The 19,561-nt window shown below is 36.4% G+C and overlaps 1 protein-coding gene across 7 annotated transcripts in view; it reads left to right on the top strand.

Annotated features, from left to right (window-relative positions):
• Positions 1–19,561, top strand: part of STXBP5 (syntaxin binding protein 5) — a 141,368-nt gene that overhangs the window by 26,588 nt on the left and 95,219 nt on the right. For all 7 annotated transcript variants that reach the window (XM_066373060.1, XM_066373058.1, XM_066373055.1 and 4 more), the window contains exons 3-6: positions 67–148; positions 3,426–3,526; positions 15,415–15,549; positions 17,986–18,049. In XM_066373060.1, the coding sequence (XP_066229157.1) occupies positions 67–148; positions 3,426–3,526; positions 15,415–15,549; positions 17,986–18,049 (382 nt within the window). The remainder of the gene's footprint in view (positions 1–66; positions 149–3,425; positions 3,527–15,414; positions 15,550–17,985; positions 18,050–19,561) is intronic.

The raw sequence follows: 19,561 nt of genomic DNA, 5'->3' as shown, positions 1-19,561 counted from the left end.
CATAATTTACCAGTTTCTGTAAGAAGCCCACACATGCCGTAAACTCCTTGATGGAATTAATGGCAGCTTTGGTCGCCCGGGCGTGGAGTGTTACTGCCAGCACGACAGCGGCGCCGCGGTAATCCAGCTCCAGTTCCTGATTAATGAGGTTAGTGCACCGCTTTAATCTCTCCATGTAAGGGTGACATAAGGCCACATCTGGGCTCTCAGATTTGTTCCATTCATTCATATTGAAATATGTGAACAAAACCTTAATTTTTTATAGGTCAGAGATAATAGGAATTCCCTTTAAGGCATCACTGTGGACCCTTACATAAATAATGTAAGGTGTTTTTCTCAAAGCAATGTTGTAAATAGAATGTTAGAAGGTAAACATTTTGGTACAGGGTGCTGCATTTAAATCTTATTTCAGTGATATTGAAAGTGATAGAATATTAAAAAATCTACATTAAAATGTTTTCAAAGGATGGAGCTTATTATATGTAAATAACAAAATATACTTCTTGAATGAATTGTTTCAAAATGCAACCAGGAAACTGAAATCCATTAGAAACTGGTTATTGTCCCAAGTTCTTGTATCACTTATTGGCTGAAGTCATTGAGGATGTCTTTCTTTTTGATAGACTATAAAGTTTGGAAGGAGCTAGAGAAACCCCATTTTTATCAGCAGAGTAAACAATGTGTTTGCCGGTTTTAAGAAAGTGTGGTTAGCCTGACCTGTGGTGGCGCAGTGGATAAAGTGTTGACCTGGAAATGCTGAGGTCACCAGTTAGAAACCCTGGGCTTGCCTGGTCAAGGCACATATGGGAGTTGATGCTTCTAGCTCCTCCCCCCCTTCTGTCTCTCCTCTCTCTCTCTGTCTTTCCCTCTCCTCTCTAAAATGAATAAATAAAAGTTAAAAAAAAAAAAAGAAAGTGTGGTTGGCTCTGAGAATAGATCTTTACTGTACGTAGTGACAGGCAGGAAAAACTGGTCCAAGAAGGGAGAAAGAAATCATTCCAGAAGAGGCTTGCTGTCCTTATACGTGACAATAATTTGTGGACATTATTTGTTCCCCTAAATTCTTAAATGTATGAGAGGAAAAAAAATACTAAGTACCTCTGGCTTTTGATAAGTGTTTTGTTCATATCTCAGAAGATTCTTAAAGGCATGGGTGTAATACGCTAAAGATGATAATCAAAAAACCTCAACAAAATTTCGATCCAAATAATATGCAGTTTGTAGGTTTTTCAGGGTTGGGGGAAGTCTTATTTGATTGTTTGTTTTTTTAAATTTCAGTATTTTGTATAGAGCTGCATTATAAAGTGTTAAAAGAAAATCACCATCTAGAAAGTTGTTGAACCTATATATGAGGACTCAGGTTGTTTTTCCTTTTGAAATTTTTCTTAGTTTTACATAATTAGATTGGCTGTTAGTTTCAAAAGAGAGAGGTCCTGTGCCTTCCCCCCTCAGCTTCCTCTTTAGTAGTATTTTATAGAACAGTAGTACAGTATTAAACCAAGAGAATGACATTAGTACTACAGAGACCTTTAGATTTCACCCCCAGTTTCTACATGCGTGCGTGTGTGTGCGTGCGTGTGTGTGTGTGTGTGTGTGTGTGTGTGTGTGTGTGTGTGTGGTTTCCTGCAGTGTTAGCATACATATAGATTTGTGTAATGACCACCACTAACAGGGTACAGATCACTTCCACCACTGTAAAGGGATGTTCCTGCTTTATAATCACTCTTTCCTGCTGCTGTCAGCCTCTAATTCCTGGTAACTACCAACCTAGTCTCCATCTTTACACTTGTGTTAAGATTATTTTTTAAAGCAGTACATGAGCCACTGTAAATAACATACTGCAAAATCAATTACTATACACCCTAAATTTTTGAAATCTTAAGTACTTTATGCTGTCATAATTCATATTAGATTCTTTTCTCAAGATTATTCAACACAGAACTCTGTGAAATGACTTTTATTTTATACACTTAAAATGTTACATTTAACTACTTAAAAATGACATTGCTATTTTTAAAAATGCTTAGTAAACCAGGAGTATTTAAATGAGTATGGCTGTGGAAATCTGACAGTTGGGAGTAGCTGTTTGCTTTCATTTTGGGAAAATTATACGTTAAAAGCCACCATAGGAGGTCAGCTATTACTGCCATTTTGGCTCTACATTATCTTCCTCGAGATTTTAAGGTGAGGCAAACATCTTGAGAAAGGAGGTGATACGGTCTTAAACTACAGTGGGAATAAGAATGAAAAATACAGATCTTTGATAGTCTGAATCCTTGAGTCTCTCTGCTTCCTAGTGATGTAAATAAGAGGAGGCTCTCTTGGAAAAGGGAGGTACAGGTACGGGGCTTTGTGTATTTCTGCTCTCTAGTGATGCTGCAGACAGGAGTTGCTCAGCAGAAGAGCCCTTAGAACAGTTCAGAGGAGGAAAGGGACTTGCAAAGATCACTTCATGTAAATTTTGTCTTGATAGGTATTTTAATTTTTTTCAGATAAATAAAAAACTCTTATTTTAAGAGGTAATTTAAAAGATTTCTCATAATCACTTAAAGAATGAGAATTATAAATCTTTTTTGAAATTAATATAAATTCATCATGTTGTATCTTTTGTCTTAATTTCTGAGTGTAGAAGAAAAGATATCTTACTCTTTTAAGGAAAAACATTCACGTCTTAATAAATCAGCCCTAATCTAGAGATTTTTAATTTTGTTCACACATTAGAATCACTTCTGGGAATTAAAAAAACAACACCTACATAGTTTTCTGCTCTGAGAATTATGAGTTGTCAGGTCTGGGGTGAGACTGGGTTCCTGGCCTGATTTTCACATACTGCCAGAGATTTTCCTCTCTACACTTAATAGTATTTAATAGTATCAGATGTTTAACTTTCTAAATTAGATTTTTTAACTCTTTGGATGTTGCAGTTACAGTGTGCTGAATGCAGTCTTTATTTTCCTTATCATTCTAGTAGTAGAGTTATGATCTAGGCATGTACATTCATAAGGATTTGTCTTAGGCCAAGTAAAACAGGAAGGTTAACTCATCATATGTTTTGCTCTTTTAGTCAAGGAAGTGTGTGTAGTAATGATAAGGTAACTTACAGTCTGTTCTCTTAATTTTACATAGTTTGTAATCTACCATTATCTGCAACTAGATCCCAGTATTCTTTTAGTTTATAAGGTATCATTGCACTTTGTTAAAGAAGTTAAAGCATTTTTACACGTAAGCATTTTTACACATACTTATACACACAGTACACTTTTGCACCTGCTGTTTAGAATTTGGGTAAGACAAATGTTTTGCAAAACTAAATCTATTGGCAGAAAGTGTAGAAATTTGAGAAGGAGATCTTATGGTAGCTCCTTAGTAGCTTTAATATTTATAAGTTGTGTTCTGTATAAAATATGTTACACTTTATTTTTAAGGGAGCTCTTGTGAGTGCCTTGGCTGATGATACCTTACATTTATGGAATTTACGTCAGAAGAGACCTGCCATACTACATTCACTTAAATTTTGCAGAGAAAGGTAAGACTCTCTTAGTTTTCCTATACATAGGATATTTGCTATTCTCTTTTGAAAAATTTTCTTTGAATTTTATTCTTTGATTTTATTTTCCTGTGATGGATTTTATGCACACTCTAAAAAATAATTCAAAACTTCAAAAGATATCCAGTGAAAAGTAAGTTGTTGTTTTTTAGACCCATCTTTCTTTAGAGAGGCAACCACGTACATTCATTTTGTGTCCTTTTAGGAATCCTTGCAGTCTGTGTATATAAGCAGAAATCTCTGCATAGCTGCTGCTGCTTTTATTAAATTTATTTTTATTTTATATTTTACATAAGAGGGAAGACATTATACTTTTCTGTGCCTATATCTGATAAATTGTTTCATATTGGCACATTTAAATCTTCCTTAGTCATAACTGCATGACACTCCGTTGTATGGAAGTGCCATGATTAATTCAGTCGGTTTTGGTTATTAATGGGACTTATTTCATTTTCTGTCTGCTGTTCACTTTACTGTGTTGCCATATTATGTCACATATATGTCTTTGTCCACATATATGAAGATATCTATATAAGATACTTGTAGAGTTGAACAGCTTGGTGACAGAAATCTCTTTATGACCTTTGTGTTTGTGCTTTAAAAAGGCCTTGTTTGCCCCACTTTTATAAAACATTCTTCCATGTTTTCTTATACTACTTTTAAGTTGCAGTGTTTATGTTTAATCTTTTATTTATATGGAACTTATTTTTGGATGAAATATGAGTAAGGAATATAGTCACCTCCCCTCCATCTCTTCCCCTTGCTTTTGAGACATACTTTTCTATTAATGTACAGGCAGTCCCTGGGTGATGATCAAGAAAGGTCCTATATGTTTTTTATTTTTATTTTTTTAGAGAGACAGAGAGAGGGATAGACAGGGACAGACAGACAGGAACAGAGAGATGAGAAGCATCAATCATCAGTTTTTCATTGTGCATTGCGACAGCTTAGTTGTTTATTGATTGCTTTCTCATATGTGCCTTGACCGTGCCTTCAGCAGACCGAGTAACCCCTTGCTTGAGCCAGCAACCTTGGGTCCAAGCTGGTGAGCCTTGCTCAAACCAGATGAACCCACGCTCAAGCTGGCGACCTTGGGGTCTCGAACCTGGGTCCTTCCGCATCCCAGTTTGACGCTCTATCCACTGCACCACTGCCTGGTCAGGCGAATTTTTAATTTTTTTTTTTTTATTTATTCATTTTTTTAGAGAGGAGAGGGAGAGACAGAGAGAGAGAAGGGGGAGGAGCTGGAAGCATCAACTCCCATATGCGCCTTGACCAGGCAAGCCCAGGGTTTTGAACCGGCGACCTCAGCATTTCCAGGTCGACGCTTTACCCACTGCGCCACCACAGGTCAGGCGCTAGTTTTTTCTGTTTGTTTTTTGTTGATTTTTTTAGCAAGAGAGAGACAAGAGTGAGACAGAGAAAGGGACAGACAGGCAGGAAGGGAGAGAGATGAGAAGTATCAGTTCTTCCTTGTCGCACCTTAGTTCATTGATTGATTTCTCATATGTGCCTTGACTGGGAGGCTACATACAGCAGACCGAGTGACCCCTTGCACAAGCCAGCGACATGGGGCTCAAGCCAGCAACCGTGGGGTCATGTGTCTTCACATCTTCACATGGTCTTTCTTCTGTGTCTATCTGTGTTGTCATTTTCTCTTATAATGATACCTGTCATATTGGATTATGGCCCATTGATATGATCGTATTTTACCTAAATTACCTTTTTAAAGATATTATCTCCAAGTACAGTTACATTTTGAGGTACTAAGGCTAGGACTTCAATATTTGAATTGGGGGGCGGGGTCATAGTTTAGTCCCTAATTGGGAAGTAGGCTAAAACCAACTGGGATACAATACAGAATTATTTTAATCACAAAAAAATAAACATACTTTGAAAGCTGAAGAAAAATACAGTGTTCTAAATGTCCTCCCTGCACAGCATGTCATTTATTGTGCCCATTGCCAGGTTCTTCTCTTACTAGGGATTTATGTGTAACTCAATTTATACCATGAGATAGTTTGCCAATAGGAGCAGCTACATCATCTAAAACCCCTGCAGCCTGAAAAGGGTTGGTCGTAGCAGGATATTGGTAGAGAACCTTGAAGGCATGACCTTTAGTACCCCATCCCTTGTTACAGATTGACTGTGTCCCCCAAAAGACAGTGGAAGTCCTGACTCCCAGTACTTGTGAATGTAATCTTATTTGGAAATCGAGTGTTTGAGGGTAAAAGTAAGTTGGTATGAAGTTACCAAAGTTGTCCTTATCTAACATGAGTGATGTCGTTATCAGAAGAGGAGAGACAGACACATATGGATGTGATGACTGGGGTAGGAACTGCAGTGAGGCGTTGACAGGCTGATCAGTGCCAAGGATAGCTGCAGAACCGGAAGCCGGGAGCGAGGCGTGCGCGAGGCGTGCGACAGTCTCCTCTGGAGCCTTGAGCGCGAACTCAGACCTGCTAGCAGCTTGATTTCCCGTGGCTGGCCTCTAGGACTCGAAAAGAATGCATTTCTGTTGTTTTAAGCCACCTAACTTGTAATTTATTATGGCGTCTGTTGGGAAACTAATATACAGGGCAGGGCAAAGGTAGGTTTGCAGCCGTTTGCATGGAAATTAATTAAATAACAATACCAGAATAAACTATTTCCTACGTTTACATCGGCGGGCCTCGTTATTCTGTACCTTTCTGGGTTTATACACATAAAGAAGAGGTTGTCTAAGTTGAGAGTTTTGCAAGCAATATTCTCTCTGGTAATTGCCTTGTTAGAGTACATTTCATTTCCCTTCTACTTCATTTTTACCTTCAAAGGAAGTTTAATTGGGGAAAGTCATGGGTTTATAAGCAACCACAACTATCTGCTAGTCTTTTTTCATTATCTTGAGTTAGCATGCCCACTATTTTCAACCATGTTAAGTTTTTGCATAGCAGTTTTAAAATAATAATATACGAAGCATTTTAAGCCTGAAGACTGAATTATATATATGGGCTTTCTTATTTAGACCCCACTATTATTTTCTAATAATTCTATCAATAATAAGTCCTTATTGTTTATAAAACACTTCCACACAAATTATTTATCTCAGGACTCAAAAAAATTTCTCTTTGTGGAATTTCAGGGAATAGAATTTTTTTCTTTTTTTTTTTTTTGCCATACATATATTAGGCAACAGAAGAGCTGAGTCTTAATACTGAAATTAATATATTTATGTTAAAGAGAAATATTTTTCCTTTATTCTAACTGATTTACAATTTATTTCTAACACTCTGATTCACAGCTCTTTAATTTGATAATAAAGATATCTATTTCATTTAGAGAATAAAATAAGCATGCACACATCTTTCTCTAATGATTAGGAAAATACAGTGTCACATGGAATACATTAATAATCAAAATTACATCCTGCCAGTTATCAGTGGAGTGTTAATGTCCAGAGTCCTCTTAAGAAACAAAACTGGCCTGACCGGTGGTGGCACAGTGGATAAAGCGTCGACCTGGAAATGCTGAGGTCACCAGTTCGAAACCCTGGGCTTGCCTGGTCAAGGCACATATGGGAGTTGATGCTTCCAGCTCCTCCCCACTTCTCTCTCTCTCTGTCTCTCTCTCCTCTTTCTCCCTCTCTATCTCTCTCTCTCTCCTCTCTAAAAAATGAATAAATAAATAAATAAATAATTAAAAAAAAAAAAAAGAAACAAAACTGTTTGACAAATGGAGTAGTTCATTCAGATGTCAGAGTTGGTGCCTGTACGTACTTCAGGAACTGACGCTGCCCTGGCATCAGAGTTTCTTAGTAGCATAAACAAAGTAATGCAGGAAAGAAACTAATTCATCCCATTATACTCTCATTATAATACTGCCTAAATATTGTGCTTTGCATATGTATGAGGCTTATAATTTGCTCAGTGCACATGAATAGGGCATAGCTGTAAAAGAGTATTTGGCTAGATACCAGCCCTTAAAAAATGTATACAGGTCTTCCCAAGATTTTGAATTAATTCAGTGCACATATTTCTGTATAAAAAAATTAGTCATAATATTGGAACAAATCAGGGACCTAAAATTACAGTATTTGTTCATCATATCAGCAAAATATTTTTTTTTGAAAGCACTGTAATGAGAAGTGTACAAGCATTAGACATGAGAGCAGTTTGGTGGGATGAGATTCAGGACTGGGACACAGAAATGGAACGGTAGCCAGGCCTAACGGGAAAGCAGACAGGGATCTACTTCTCGGCCCTGGTTCCAGTCTACAAAGAGAATTGGTTGGTGATACGGAAATGATGAGTCACCTTGGGAATTCTAAGTATAGAGAACCATGTACTGAGACAAAATTTAAAGGGGCAAAAAAAGAAGGAAAACTCTGTTTGAGGAAAGACATTTGCGATTGATGACCTTGAGAGTGTAAAAGGAAAGGTGGTTAGGAGTTGTTAGGTAGTTTCCTGAGTAAAATTACATAATGGCTAAGAAAGTCTGAGAAGGGCATTGGGAGAGACATTCAGAGAGATTGGTCTGGTTGCACAAGGGCCTCAAAATTTACTCCGGTCTAAAAAGGTTCTATGGAAGGAAGAGTTATATCATCAAAGGTGAATATAAGAGTAATTTAGCTCTGCCCATCAGCACAAGCTAAGTCTTGCAAAAGTACTTAACACAAAATAATGATTGAAAACACTTTTTTATGTTGAGGGCAGGAAGGCTAAATAGATTAATGGTAGATAGAATTAAGGCATACAGGGGTGAGCAAAAGTAGTTTGACAGTTATAATACAGAGAATGCAAGAATACATTCTAAATTTTGTATACTCACAACTGTAAATCTACTTTTGCCTCCCGATTCTGGCTTAGAGAATTATATCTTAGACTGCTGAAGGGACTGTACAGTTATTTGGTTTAGGAGGAATAAAGAATGGGACTAGTGCTTCACTTTGGAAATGAAAAATAAAAGCATTTTAGAAGGTAGATTAAGGTCAATTCACCAAACATTGGGTACTTTCTGTTTACCAGGGATTATGCTAAGTGTTGAGATAGCAAAAATGAATAAACTGCTTGAATAGTTTATGTTAAAGCAAAGACTCAGACATAAAAATAACCGTAGACAATATGGATGAATGCCATTTTAGAAGTTTATGTTAAAAACACATGATAGAATAATTAATCCAATCTTTTTCAACTTTTTAAAATATTCTGGCTTCTTTTAAAAGAAGAGAAAAATCAGTCATCAGGGAAATGCAAACCACTACCTATTTATCAGAATGCCTAAAATGTTGGTTTGAATGTGACACATTGTAATTTATAATCTACTACTGGTGGAAGTCTTAAACATTACAATGCTGTGGAAACCTTTTGATAGCATTTAAATACATTATAATTCAACATTTCTACTCCTAACTGTGTGTGTGTGTGTGTGTGTGTGTGTGTGTGTGTGTGTGTTAGAATTCTAAGATATGGGTCTCAGTATTTCTGCTTCTAGTTATTCAGACAAATGCTAATCTAGGTAAAGACATTTTGTTGTTGGAATTGAGGTCCCAATTAATCGACTTTGGGAGATTATCTGCAGTAGGCCTGACTTAATCAGGTGTGTCTTTAAAAGGGACTGCACTCTTCCTGAGGAGGGTTCAGAGCATGGGAGGGCTTCAGTGCAAGGGAGATTCAGTCTGACAGTTACAAGAAGCTGAATTTGACTAGAAACATGGGTGAGTGTGAGAGCTGCTTCTTCCCCAGACCTTCCAGAATGGGACACTGGCTTATTCCTGCATTTCAGCCTTGGGAGACCCTGAGTAGAGAATCCAGTCATGGGGGCCTGGACTTCAGACCTGTGGGAACTGAGATTGAAAAGGGGTGTTGTACCAAGCTGCTAAGTCTGTGCTACTTGGTTATACAGCAGTAAAAATCTAAACAATTTTTGGTACCTAGAAGTGGGAGAATGCTGAATCAAACACCTAAGAATGTGGAACTCTCTTTGCAACCAGACAGTGGCTCTCCAAGGCTATTCTGTTTATCCTGAAAGTCTCCTTGTCATCTCTTTTACAGGTGTTCTGTAAATTCGTAAGTCTGCATTTTGTGCCTGGTTTTGTATTATCCCATAAGTACTATGAGGAACTTTCCCGAAAATAGCACAAATAGTAAGCACGTGTGCTTACTGTAATTGTCTTATTTACTTGATTGGCTTCTTGATTAGAATGTAAACTGTATATACTTTCTTTATCTTTTTATTGTTGGCAACAGTCTCATTGTCTGACATCTAGTAAATGCTCAAAAAATGTTGACTGATGGGTGTATCACTGACTTCAGAAATGAGACTTTCTTCTCAAGAAGAGTCTTTCATGGGCAGTGTTAATTACCTGGGAGATAGGTTGTAAGAGGGAGAATCTTAAAATTTAAAAAAATAAAAGAGTATTTGCCCCAGGCTAATTTTGTATATAGTCTTTATTCCTCCCACTAATAGTTCCAAAAATAGCTTGGACGTCTGATTATCCTTGGAGTGCTGTTTGGTCTTGGGCCTATAGCAAAGCTTTTACATTTTTCTTCTTTCCCAAAGTGACATGCCTGGGAGGTACAGCAGACTTCCATCTGTACTAACTTGGCAGTGATTTTCAGGATGAAGCAGAAGGTTTATTCTCCCTTTTCCTGCCTTTCTGTATTAGCAAAAATTTCCAGGCCAGTGTTCAGTGATACTGTTGATACATATATCTTGTACTTTGTTTTAATTTCAATAATATTGCTTTTAATAATATTGTGGTTTTAATAGTAAAGATAATGTAGGATATTAGTTTAAGAGCGAACTTTTCCTCTGAGAATTTGTTGTCAGTTTTGAAAGCTAATTTTGAGTGCCTTTTTAACATCTATTTAGATTATCATGTGATTTTTTTATCCTCCTTTTTCCTATTGATTTAATCTATGACATTAATAGAAATATTAATGCATTCTTCCATGCTGTGAAATATTTGAATGAAGTGACAATTGTTTTATATTGTTAAATACTGGAAGGATATATTGTAACTCTGGAAGGATAGAACACATATAATATTAAAACCATTAGAGAAAGAAAAAGGAAAGGAAGGAAATGAATAAATAGAGGTAAGGAAGAGAGATAAAATGATAGAAAAGACATGGCTAAGTAAGGTGGAAAACTAAGTTCAATTATATCAGCAATCAAAATCACTGAGATTTTAATTGGATTAAAACAAAATACAATTGTTGAACTGTTTATGAAGTATGTACTAAAGCATAATTACATAGTTTGAAAATGAACGAGAAAAGGGGGAAAGAACATGCTATAAAAGTTCCTTAAAATAACATGAGCAAAAATATATAAGGAACTTCATTAAAGGCATAAAAAATGACTTAAACAATTAGAGGATGTTATAGGAAAGAATACCTAAGTTGTAAAATATGTCACTTCTTCCTAAACGTAATCTATAAATTCAGTACTATCCCAATCAAAATTTTAACAGGATTGTTCATGGGACTTAATAAGTTGATTCTAAAATTCATATGGAAAAAAGAAGGACAGTTTTGGAAAAAAAAAAAGTGCAACTTATTTAATTAGTGACCAAAATTGTTGCCTGGTTAGTGATGGTGCAGTGGAAAGAGCATCAACCTGTGATATTTAAGTCCCAGGTTCGAAACCCTGAGGTTGCCAGCTTGAGCATGGGATCATGGACATGATCCTATGGTTGCTGACTTGAGCCCAAAGGTTGCTGGCTTGAACAAGGGGTCACTGGCTCCATCTGAGTTCCCTGGTCAAGGCACGTATGAGAAGCACTTAGTGAACAACTAAAAGTGATACAACTATGGGTTGATGCTTCTCTCTTGCCCTTCCTGTTGACCTCTCTCTTTCTCTCTCTCTCTTTCTCTATCTTGCTATTAAAAAACTTATGAAGCTGTGGAAATTATAATGGTACAGTAATTACAAGGTGAAGATGAATGATGGATAAAACCACAGTAAAGGGACTCAAGAACCCATACATATGCACAGAGAGACAGACATTTATATGACAGAGGTGACATTTCAAACAAACAAAGATGCATTAAATAAAAAATGCTATGACAACTGTTCTGTAAATGGGAAAAGTGTGGTCCCTCCCTCATAACTAAAATAAGTTGCAAACCATTTAAACACTTAAATGTGAAATAACCCCAGGAAAATTAAACTTGGAAGAAAGTGATAGAGGGAAGATCTTCAACCTGCACAGCATGTGCTTAAGTAGCATTCACAAACAAACACAAGCTATATAGTAAAGGATGAAAAGTTTTGTCTAACACATTAGCATAAAGTGGAAAGATGAACTGCACTCACCAGGTACTCTTCGATAATAGTACAAGATTCAGAGCAATTTGTATAATATCCTTTAAAACAAAAAATCTTTCTGCTCAGCCCAAAATTCCTTATGTGTTCTATGTGTATGTTATGAACATGAAGAAAAAATGTGAAAAGGTATGTATGTTGTTACAGACTATTTATACGACTTATGGAGAGAGTAAATTTAAATTTGGGGGGAAAGACAGATGATTTAAAAAGTAATAAAAGATTATTTAATATAGCAAATTTGCATGATGTACAAATAGGGTCATATTTGTGTGTGTATATACACATATACATGCACATATATATACACACAACACACACATATATATATAGTAGGGAGACAGGGAGGGAGGGAGGGGACATTCTTCTTTTAAAGATTTTATTCAATTTTTTTAGAGAGGAGAGAGAGAGAGAGAAGGGGGGAGGAGCAGGAAGCATCAACTCTCACATGTGCGTTTACCCGGCAAGCCCAAGGTTTTGAACCAGAGAACTCAGTGTTCCAGGTCAATGCTTTATCCACTGGGCCACCACAGGCCAGGTGGGAAGTTCTTTAATAATAATAAAAAGACAGACTGGAAGATACTTGGCAGTGGTTTTAAACTGCCAGTCCATGGAGTCTGCCAGAAATTTTGTGCGGGTCTGTGAAAGAATTAACCTTCCTCATGGTGTATGAAGGGACGATGATCTTCATACATGAGGTGGCAGTTGAAAACCACTGACTTAGAGTATGTCTGTCCCATAAAGTACAATAAAGGACAATCTAATATAAAAATAGAAGAGTGACATTAACAGTTGCTAATAAGTGTCAGATTGCTTTTTTTTTCATAGCATTTGTTATATTTTGATTTGAATACATTTCCAGAAGTTTTTAAATGTTTTATATAAATTGAGTTATAATTACTAAAGAATACAGTAAATTAATACAAATGTAAAATGACCTTCAAAGCTCTCTTGAAGCTTATTTATTTATTTTTTTTTTAACATTTCTTACATTTTTCTTCTGGGCTAAACATATGGTAAAGATTTTTCTAAAGTACCTGTGACAGTTACCAGAAAAGATATGTATCGTCATACATAGTTGATAGTAGTGTGGTATTTTCTAAGAACATAAAAGTGATGACATACTTCCTGTCATATGGAGCCAACCTAAGGGTGATACAGGCATGGAGATGAGCTTTTGGCTCATGTTCTTTCTATGGATTAAACTGTAAAATTATAACCATTTGTGTATTATTTTTGTGCCCTTGTTTTGGGTGATTAATTTCAACATAGGAGACTGTACATGTCCTTAGTCACATACTAATAATAGTAAAATCTTTCAGTTTTTGTACTTGTTGACTACATAATATTTGACTGCTGTTAAGGCTAAATAATGAATAGGATACGGTATATGTATCACTCCCTAACACTTAAAATCTCATTATCCCAAGGCAATTATTCAGTGCCATTTGTTTCATGACTACTTTTACTGCATATTAATAGGTTTCTATCATGGATCACTTTCTTAAAGACATTAAATAACAAAGAATCTCTACATATATACACACATACATATAGACATACACACATATGTATAGTTTTAAGTGCTCCAATATATGTTACTTCTTTTAAGTAATCAATATAGTTTTTCATCAATTATTATATAAAATAAGTTTTGGTTTTTTTATGTTATTCTTTAAACTTTCAACAAAGAAGACAGATTCTTACTTTGTAAATGAGGAAGTAAGATCATATAACAACTTGAAAGAGCATTGTTAAAATAGTAAGTCTAGTTTGTCTTAACCATTAGTTTTACATTTGATTTAGTTTTTAAAAAGAATTTTTATTTTTCAATTACAATTAATTCATAATATTAGCTTCATGTTTATAACCCAGTGATTAGACATTTATATAACTTATATAGTGATCACCCCAGTAAATCTAGTACCCATTTAACACCATACACAGTTGTTATACTATTGACTTATGTTCCCTATGCTGTACTTTACATCCCCATGACTGTTCTGTAACTACCAGTTTATACTTCTCAGTCCCTTTACGTTTTTCACCCACCTTCCCCACCCCTCCCATCCCATCTGGCATGAGTCAGAATGCTCTTTATCCATGAGTCATTTTCTATTCTCTTTGTTCATTTGTCTTATTTTTCATATTCCACTTGTAAGTGAAATCGTATAGCATTTGTTTGTCTGACTTACATCACTCAGTACAGTACCCTCTGGGTTCATCCATGTCGTTACAGATGGCAAGATTTCATTCTTTTTTTTTATTTTATTTATTTTATTTTTATTTTTATTTTTTTTGTACCTCTCCGAATTTGGAAACGGGGAGGCAGTCAGACAGACTCCCGCATGTGCCCGACCGGGTCCACCCAGCATGCCCACCAGGGGGCGATGCTCTGCCCATCTGGGGCGTCGCTCTGCCGCAATCAGAGCCATTCTAGTGCCTGAGGCAGAGGCCACAGAGCCATCCTCAGTGCCCGGGCAAACTTTGCTCCAATGGAGCCTTGGCTGCGGGAGGGGAAGAGAGAGACAGAGAGGAAAGAGGGGGGAGGGGGGAGAAGCAGATGGGCGCTTCTCCTGTGTGCCCTGGCCGGGAATCGAATCCGGGACTCCTGCACGCCAGGCCAACGCTCCTCCACTGAGCCAACCGGCCAGGGCCTCATTCTTTTTTATGGCTGAATTATATTCCATTGCATATATATAGTTAACTGATTGTCATTGGTGCCAATTCAGGGCCAACAGGAATCCCCAATATGGGGTTCATTGAAGGACACTTTATTCAATGCAGAACAGCTCAATTGTTACACAGCACAGCTATGAAAACAGTGTGGCTGTGAGGCAGCCCTGAGGCCAGATCCTCTCCAGCTAGACAATTCTATTCCTCCCTGGTCTGTTCTGCCCTGTTCTGCTCTGGACTGGTTGCTTTTCCCTGTGTGGTCTGCTCCACTCCTTGGCCTTCTCTATTCTGTACCAGTATGCTCTGACTTGCACTGGTCTATTCCATTCTGCTCCCATGAGACATTAGTTCAGCAGGGGAAATGCAGTATTCAGTGGAGACAGAAAGTGCGCTCCTAGAATCAGAGGGGAGCTGGCTTATATAGACAGAAATTCCTGCCCCTGGTCCCTGATTGGTCCATATCCATGCAAATGAGGACTCCACATCCTCACAGTTTGATTGGTTCAAAAGGTACTGTCCTGATTGGTCAGAATAGAGCCACTGTTATTGGTCAGTGAAGAAGCTGATGGGAATATAGTTGTGCCATTCCCACTGGATAATTTGTTCTTGTGAAAATTTATAAAGACTCAGCCGTGCTGTCCGTTTAATGTAAGGCCTTATATTTGAATAAGCAGAGGTTTAATCAGCATAATTAAATATTGATTATAATGAGTAGATAAATCTGATGGTTGTATATCATAATTAGCATAATTAAATACTGGTAGTTGTGTATGATTTTTGCTTTTCATACATTATATATATATCATGGTTAACTCTCTAATACAGTTAATAAAATTTATCAGGCAGTTTTCTAATTTTTTTTCAAAATATATTTTCTCTTACAGGGTTACATTTTGCCATTTGCCTTTCCAGAGTAAGTGGCTCTATGTGGGCACTGAACGAGGTAATATACATATTGTCAATGTGGAGTCCTTCACACTCTCAGGCTACGTCATTATGTGGAATAAAGCCATTGAATTGTGAGTTTGAGCAAATACTCCATATCTGAAAGTATCAGTACCATATATGATTATATTATATAATAGCCAGTCATTAAATTCATGTTGAATTAAGTATGTGCCAGACATTCTTGATATTAAATATATACAGATTAGTCTTTTGTAAGTATAGTCCTATTGGCAGTTCATACATTTAAGTGCTTTATATACAGGACTGGGAAAAAATAGGATTACAGTTGTGAGTACATGAAACATTGTTTATTCTTGCATCCTTTATTAGTTATTATATTATTTTCCATACAAACAACTGTAAACCCACATTTGCCCACAACATATGTATACACACACACACACACACATATTATATATGCATCTGTTCACATATATATAAACAGTAACAAGTTTAATGAAAAAATTATTAGTGAAGAACAGTCTTTATCTTGTAATTATTTTTATGTCAAACACTTGTCATGCCCCACTAAATTGTTTTTATGGCCCACTAATGGTGTGCTATCAATGTTTGGAAAACAACACTGATCTAAACTACAACTTGATATGTTTTAATAATTAACAAGTGTAATGTAAATGTTTGCCATGTAATATTGCAAAATTAATTTGCAGTTAATTTTCCTTAGTTTTGATATAATGACTGTTTTCATTTTCCAATAACAACAATAAAAACTAGGTGAGCTAAAGGGCTTTCAGTTTCCTAATTTTTTTTTCTTTTAAGTGAGTGGAGTGGAGCTAGAGAGACAGACTCCCACATGCGCCCAGACTGGGACCCACCCAGCAACCCTGTCTGGGGCTGATGCTGGAATTAACTGAGCTATCCTCAGTGCCTGAGGCTGATGCTCAGACTGTCTGAGCTACCTACCCTCGGTGTCTTAGGCTAATGCTTGAACCAAATGAGCCACTGGCTATGAGAGGGAAAGAGAGAGAGAAGGGGGAGAGGGAGAGGAAGAGCAAAGCAGATGGTCACTTCTCATGTGTGCCCTGATGGAGATTGAAGCCGGATGTCTGCACCCAAGGCTAACGCTTGATCCACTGAGCCAACTGGCCAGGACCAAGAATCCTAATTTTTAGCACTAACTTTTCACTGTCTTAGAATCTTCTTTGTACCCTTTTCTTTCTTTTTTTTTTTTCTCTTTTTTTAATGAGAGGAGGGGAGGCAGAGAGACAGATTCTTGCATACACCCCAACCAGGATCCACTTGGCAAGCCCACTAGTGTGCAATGCTCTGTTTATCTGGGGCAGCTGTTCCATTACTCAGCAACTGAGCCATTTTTTAGTGCCTAAGGTGGAGGCCACAGAGTCATCCTCAGCATTCAAGGCTAACTTGCAAACCAGTCAAGCCATGGCTGTGGGAGGAGAAAAGGGAGGAGGAAGGAAAGAGAGGGGGGGGAGGGGGAGGGGTAGAGAAGTAGCTGATCACTTCTCCAGTGTGCCCTGACCAGGAATCAAACCCAGGACATTCACATACCAGGCTGATGCTCTACCACTGAGCCAACTGGCCAGGGCCTGTATCCTATTTCTGTTTTTTTCTTATGTAATTTAGACATAAAAATAAAAATTTAAGGATATTGGCAAGATTCTTTTTTTTTGTTTTTGTTTTTAAACATATCTGTATTGTTGCATTCCACAGATTTTATATAACTTTGACAAAATGATAAATTTGTGGCTTATCTCTTAGGTATTGTGTTGGTGTAGCTGTAATAGTGTATTAAGCATAGTTTTCCTTCCTGTATGGGACATTATTATCATATCTCAGTCCTTCAGCACACGATGTGGGTTTTTGTGGTCATTTCAGTCGTTCATAGCATCTAGTGGGTAGGTTCCATATACATAGGTGTCTATGTAATTTAAAAATGGCTCTCATGAAGTGGACTGATTTTTAAACCCTTGGAATTTATGAATAGAGAGGTGATTACTTGCACTGTATGGGCATCAGTGTAGCTATATTCATCTCTGCATGACATCTTTTTCTCCGTGCCAGTATAGGTAGGATCACTTTTGTTGATTTTTTTAAAAAACATAATGGAATTGTCCTTATTTTTGGTGTGAATTGTGAATCTGTATGAGATGCCCTAATTGGAGGCTAGAATTGAGTAAAATAAGATAGTAATATTTTAGATGCTGCTTTATTGACTCTGAGAATTCTACCAAGAGAATATTTTCTGTGCTAAAATACAAAATGAAAGATTCTTTGCTATATATAAAGTGTATTTAATTATAAATTATAAATTTTGCTTACTTGTATCAACTTAACAGTCACTATTTCTCCTCTGACTCCTATTTTGATCCATATTAAGAATTAAACATCTATTATTGATCATTTACTGAATTTTTTACATTCTTTAGACATGTATCTTTATTTTCCATTCACTATGCTTATTGTGATGAACATATAATTGTATTGAAAATTTGAACAGAAAAAAACCTTAACTTTTTTTGTTTTAGGTCGTCTAAATCTCATCCAGGACCTGTTGTCCATATAAGTGATAATCCAATGGATGAAGGAAAGGTAGAATTTTTTTCCAAAACATATTTATTACCCAAATGTGTGAATTTTGGAATTTTTTTTAATGTGCAAAATTTCAGAACAGCACTTACCTTGCACAGTTGAGATGACTAACAAAGGTTGTGTGGCTTCTTTATACATTGTAAAAGACAAGTGAGAGTTGGACTCATTTACAATTTTAAAGAACAAAAACACCCTAAAACAATTTAAATTTAATAGAAACAGTTAAAGGGGACTAATCTAATTTTGGCTTATTTAAAAATATTTTCCCAGATTTTCTGAGAAGCCTGAAAAAAATTCTTATTTGGTTTTTAATTTTTTTAGCACTTTAGTTACACAATTTTTGTAAGTTATTATAAAGTTATGTTACACTTGTCTCTGTATATTATACTTAATATTTTATACTCAGCAACCAGTTTTATGCAGTTGGTATCTAGCTATTGTTAATTTAGTTTTGTTAAATATATCTAAAAATAATAAAAGTTCTGTTTTCCTGAATTTGTGTATCGTAATCCTTCCGCTCTTTCAGGTAGTTCTAGTTAAAGGTAGGATTTCTGTGTATCATTTTATGATGTTAGTCTATGTAAGTACCAGGAAAGTTATCACTATCAGAAATCAGAGAAATGAAACTTACCAATTTTGTGAAGTTGACCTAGGTTTTTCTTTTCTTAGTTAATGGGAGTGGTCAGGCTTATAGATCGTTTGCCACTGGGAAAATGAAAGGGTAGCTGTTCTGTTTGGAGTTAGCTTGTAATTACACAGTTGTCTGTTTTGAGAGAAACTGTATACATGAAGTTAAGTAACTATCTTCACTTTGTTTTCTTTGGTATAAGAAGATACTTGTTTGAAAGGCAAGCCTTTGGGTTAAAGGCGTGGTGGGAAAATTGAAAACTTTCCTTCCTTCTACCTTGCATCACTCACTAAGTCACTTCAGTCCTTTGCAATGTCCCTTTTCTATTTCATCTCATTAGGACCAAAGCAGGTCAAGGCATTCCAGCCCATTCTTGAATCATTTCCCAGTCAGCCTTCCAAGGGTGCCGTTTTAATCTTACTGCTGTCCTGGTCAGAAGCTTTCAGTGGTTCTGCAGAATCTAACAAATGAAATACAGTTTCCTTAGAAGTAGCCTTGGGCTTCATTATCTTTCAGAACATTTTTACACGAACACCATGTCGAAGTATATAGTTCTTGTTTCCCAAATGCGGGCTGCTCTTTGCTGCCCCCATGCCTTGTTTATGTGAGTCCCTGTGTTTGGAATTCTTTCAGGTAGTTTATTTAATGATATTCTCTCTCCAGTCAATTCCTACCCCCATTTTAAGGCTCAGATTAAATATATATTTTTCATGATAGCTTTCCTGATAATTCTGATAGAAAATGCTTTTTCCTACTTCCAAATTCTTTAGCAACTTATTTGTATACATTTTATAGTATTTATCACATACTGCCTTGTATTAGAAATGTGTGTATATGTCAACTTCCCTGAACTTGAAAAACTCCTTAAACATAGATAATATTTC

The sequence above is a fragment of the Saccopteryx leptura genome, chromosome 3, assembly GCF_036850995.1.
Source record: "Saccopteryx leptura isolate mSacLep1 chromosome 3, mSacLep1_pri_phased_curated, whole genome shotgun sequence".
NCBI lineage: Eukaryota > Metazoa > Chordata > Mammalia > Chiroptera > Emballonuridae > Saccopteryx > Saccopteryx leptura.
The sequence above is the reverse complement of the archived record's forward strand: the minus strand, read 5'-3'. Positions and strand labels throughout refer to the sequence as shown.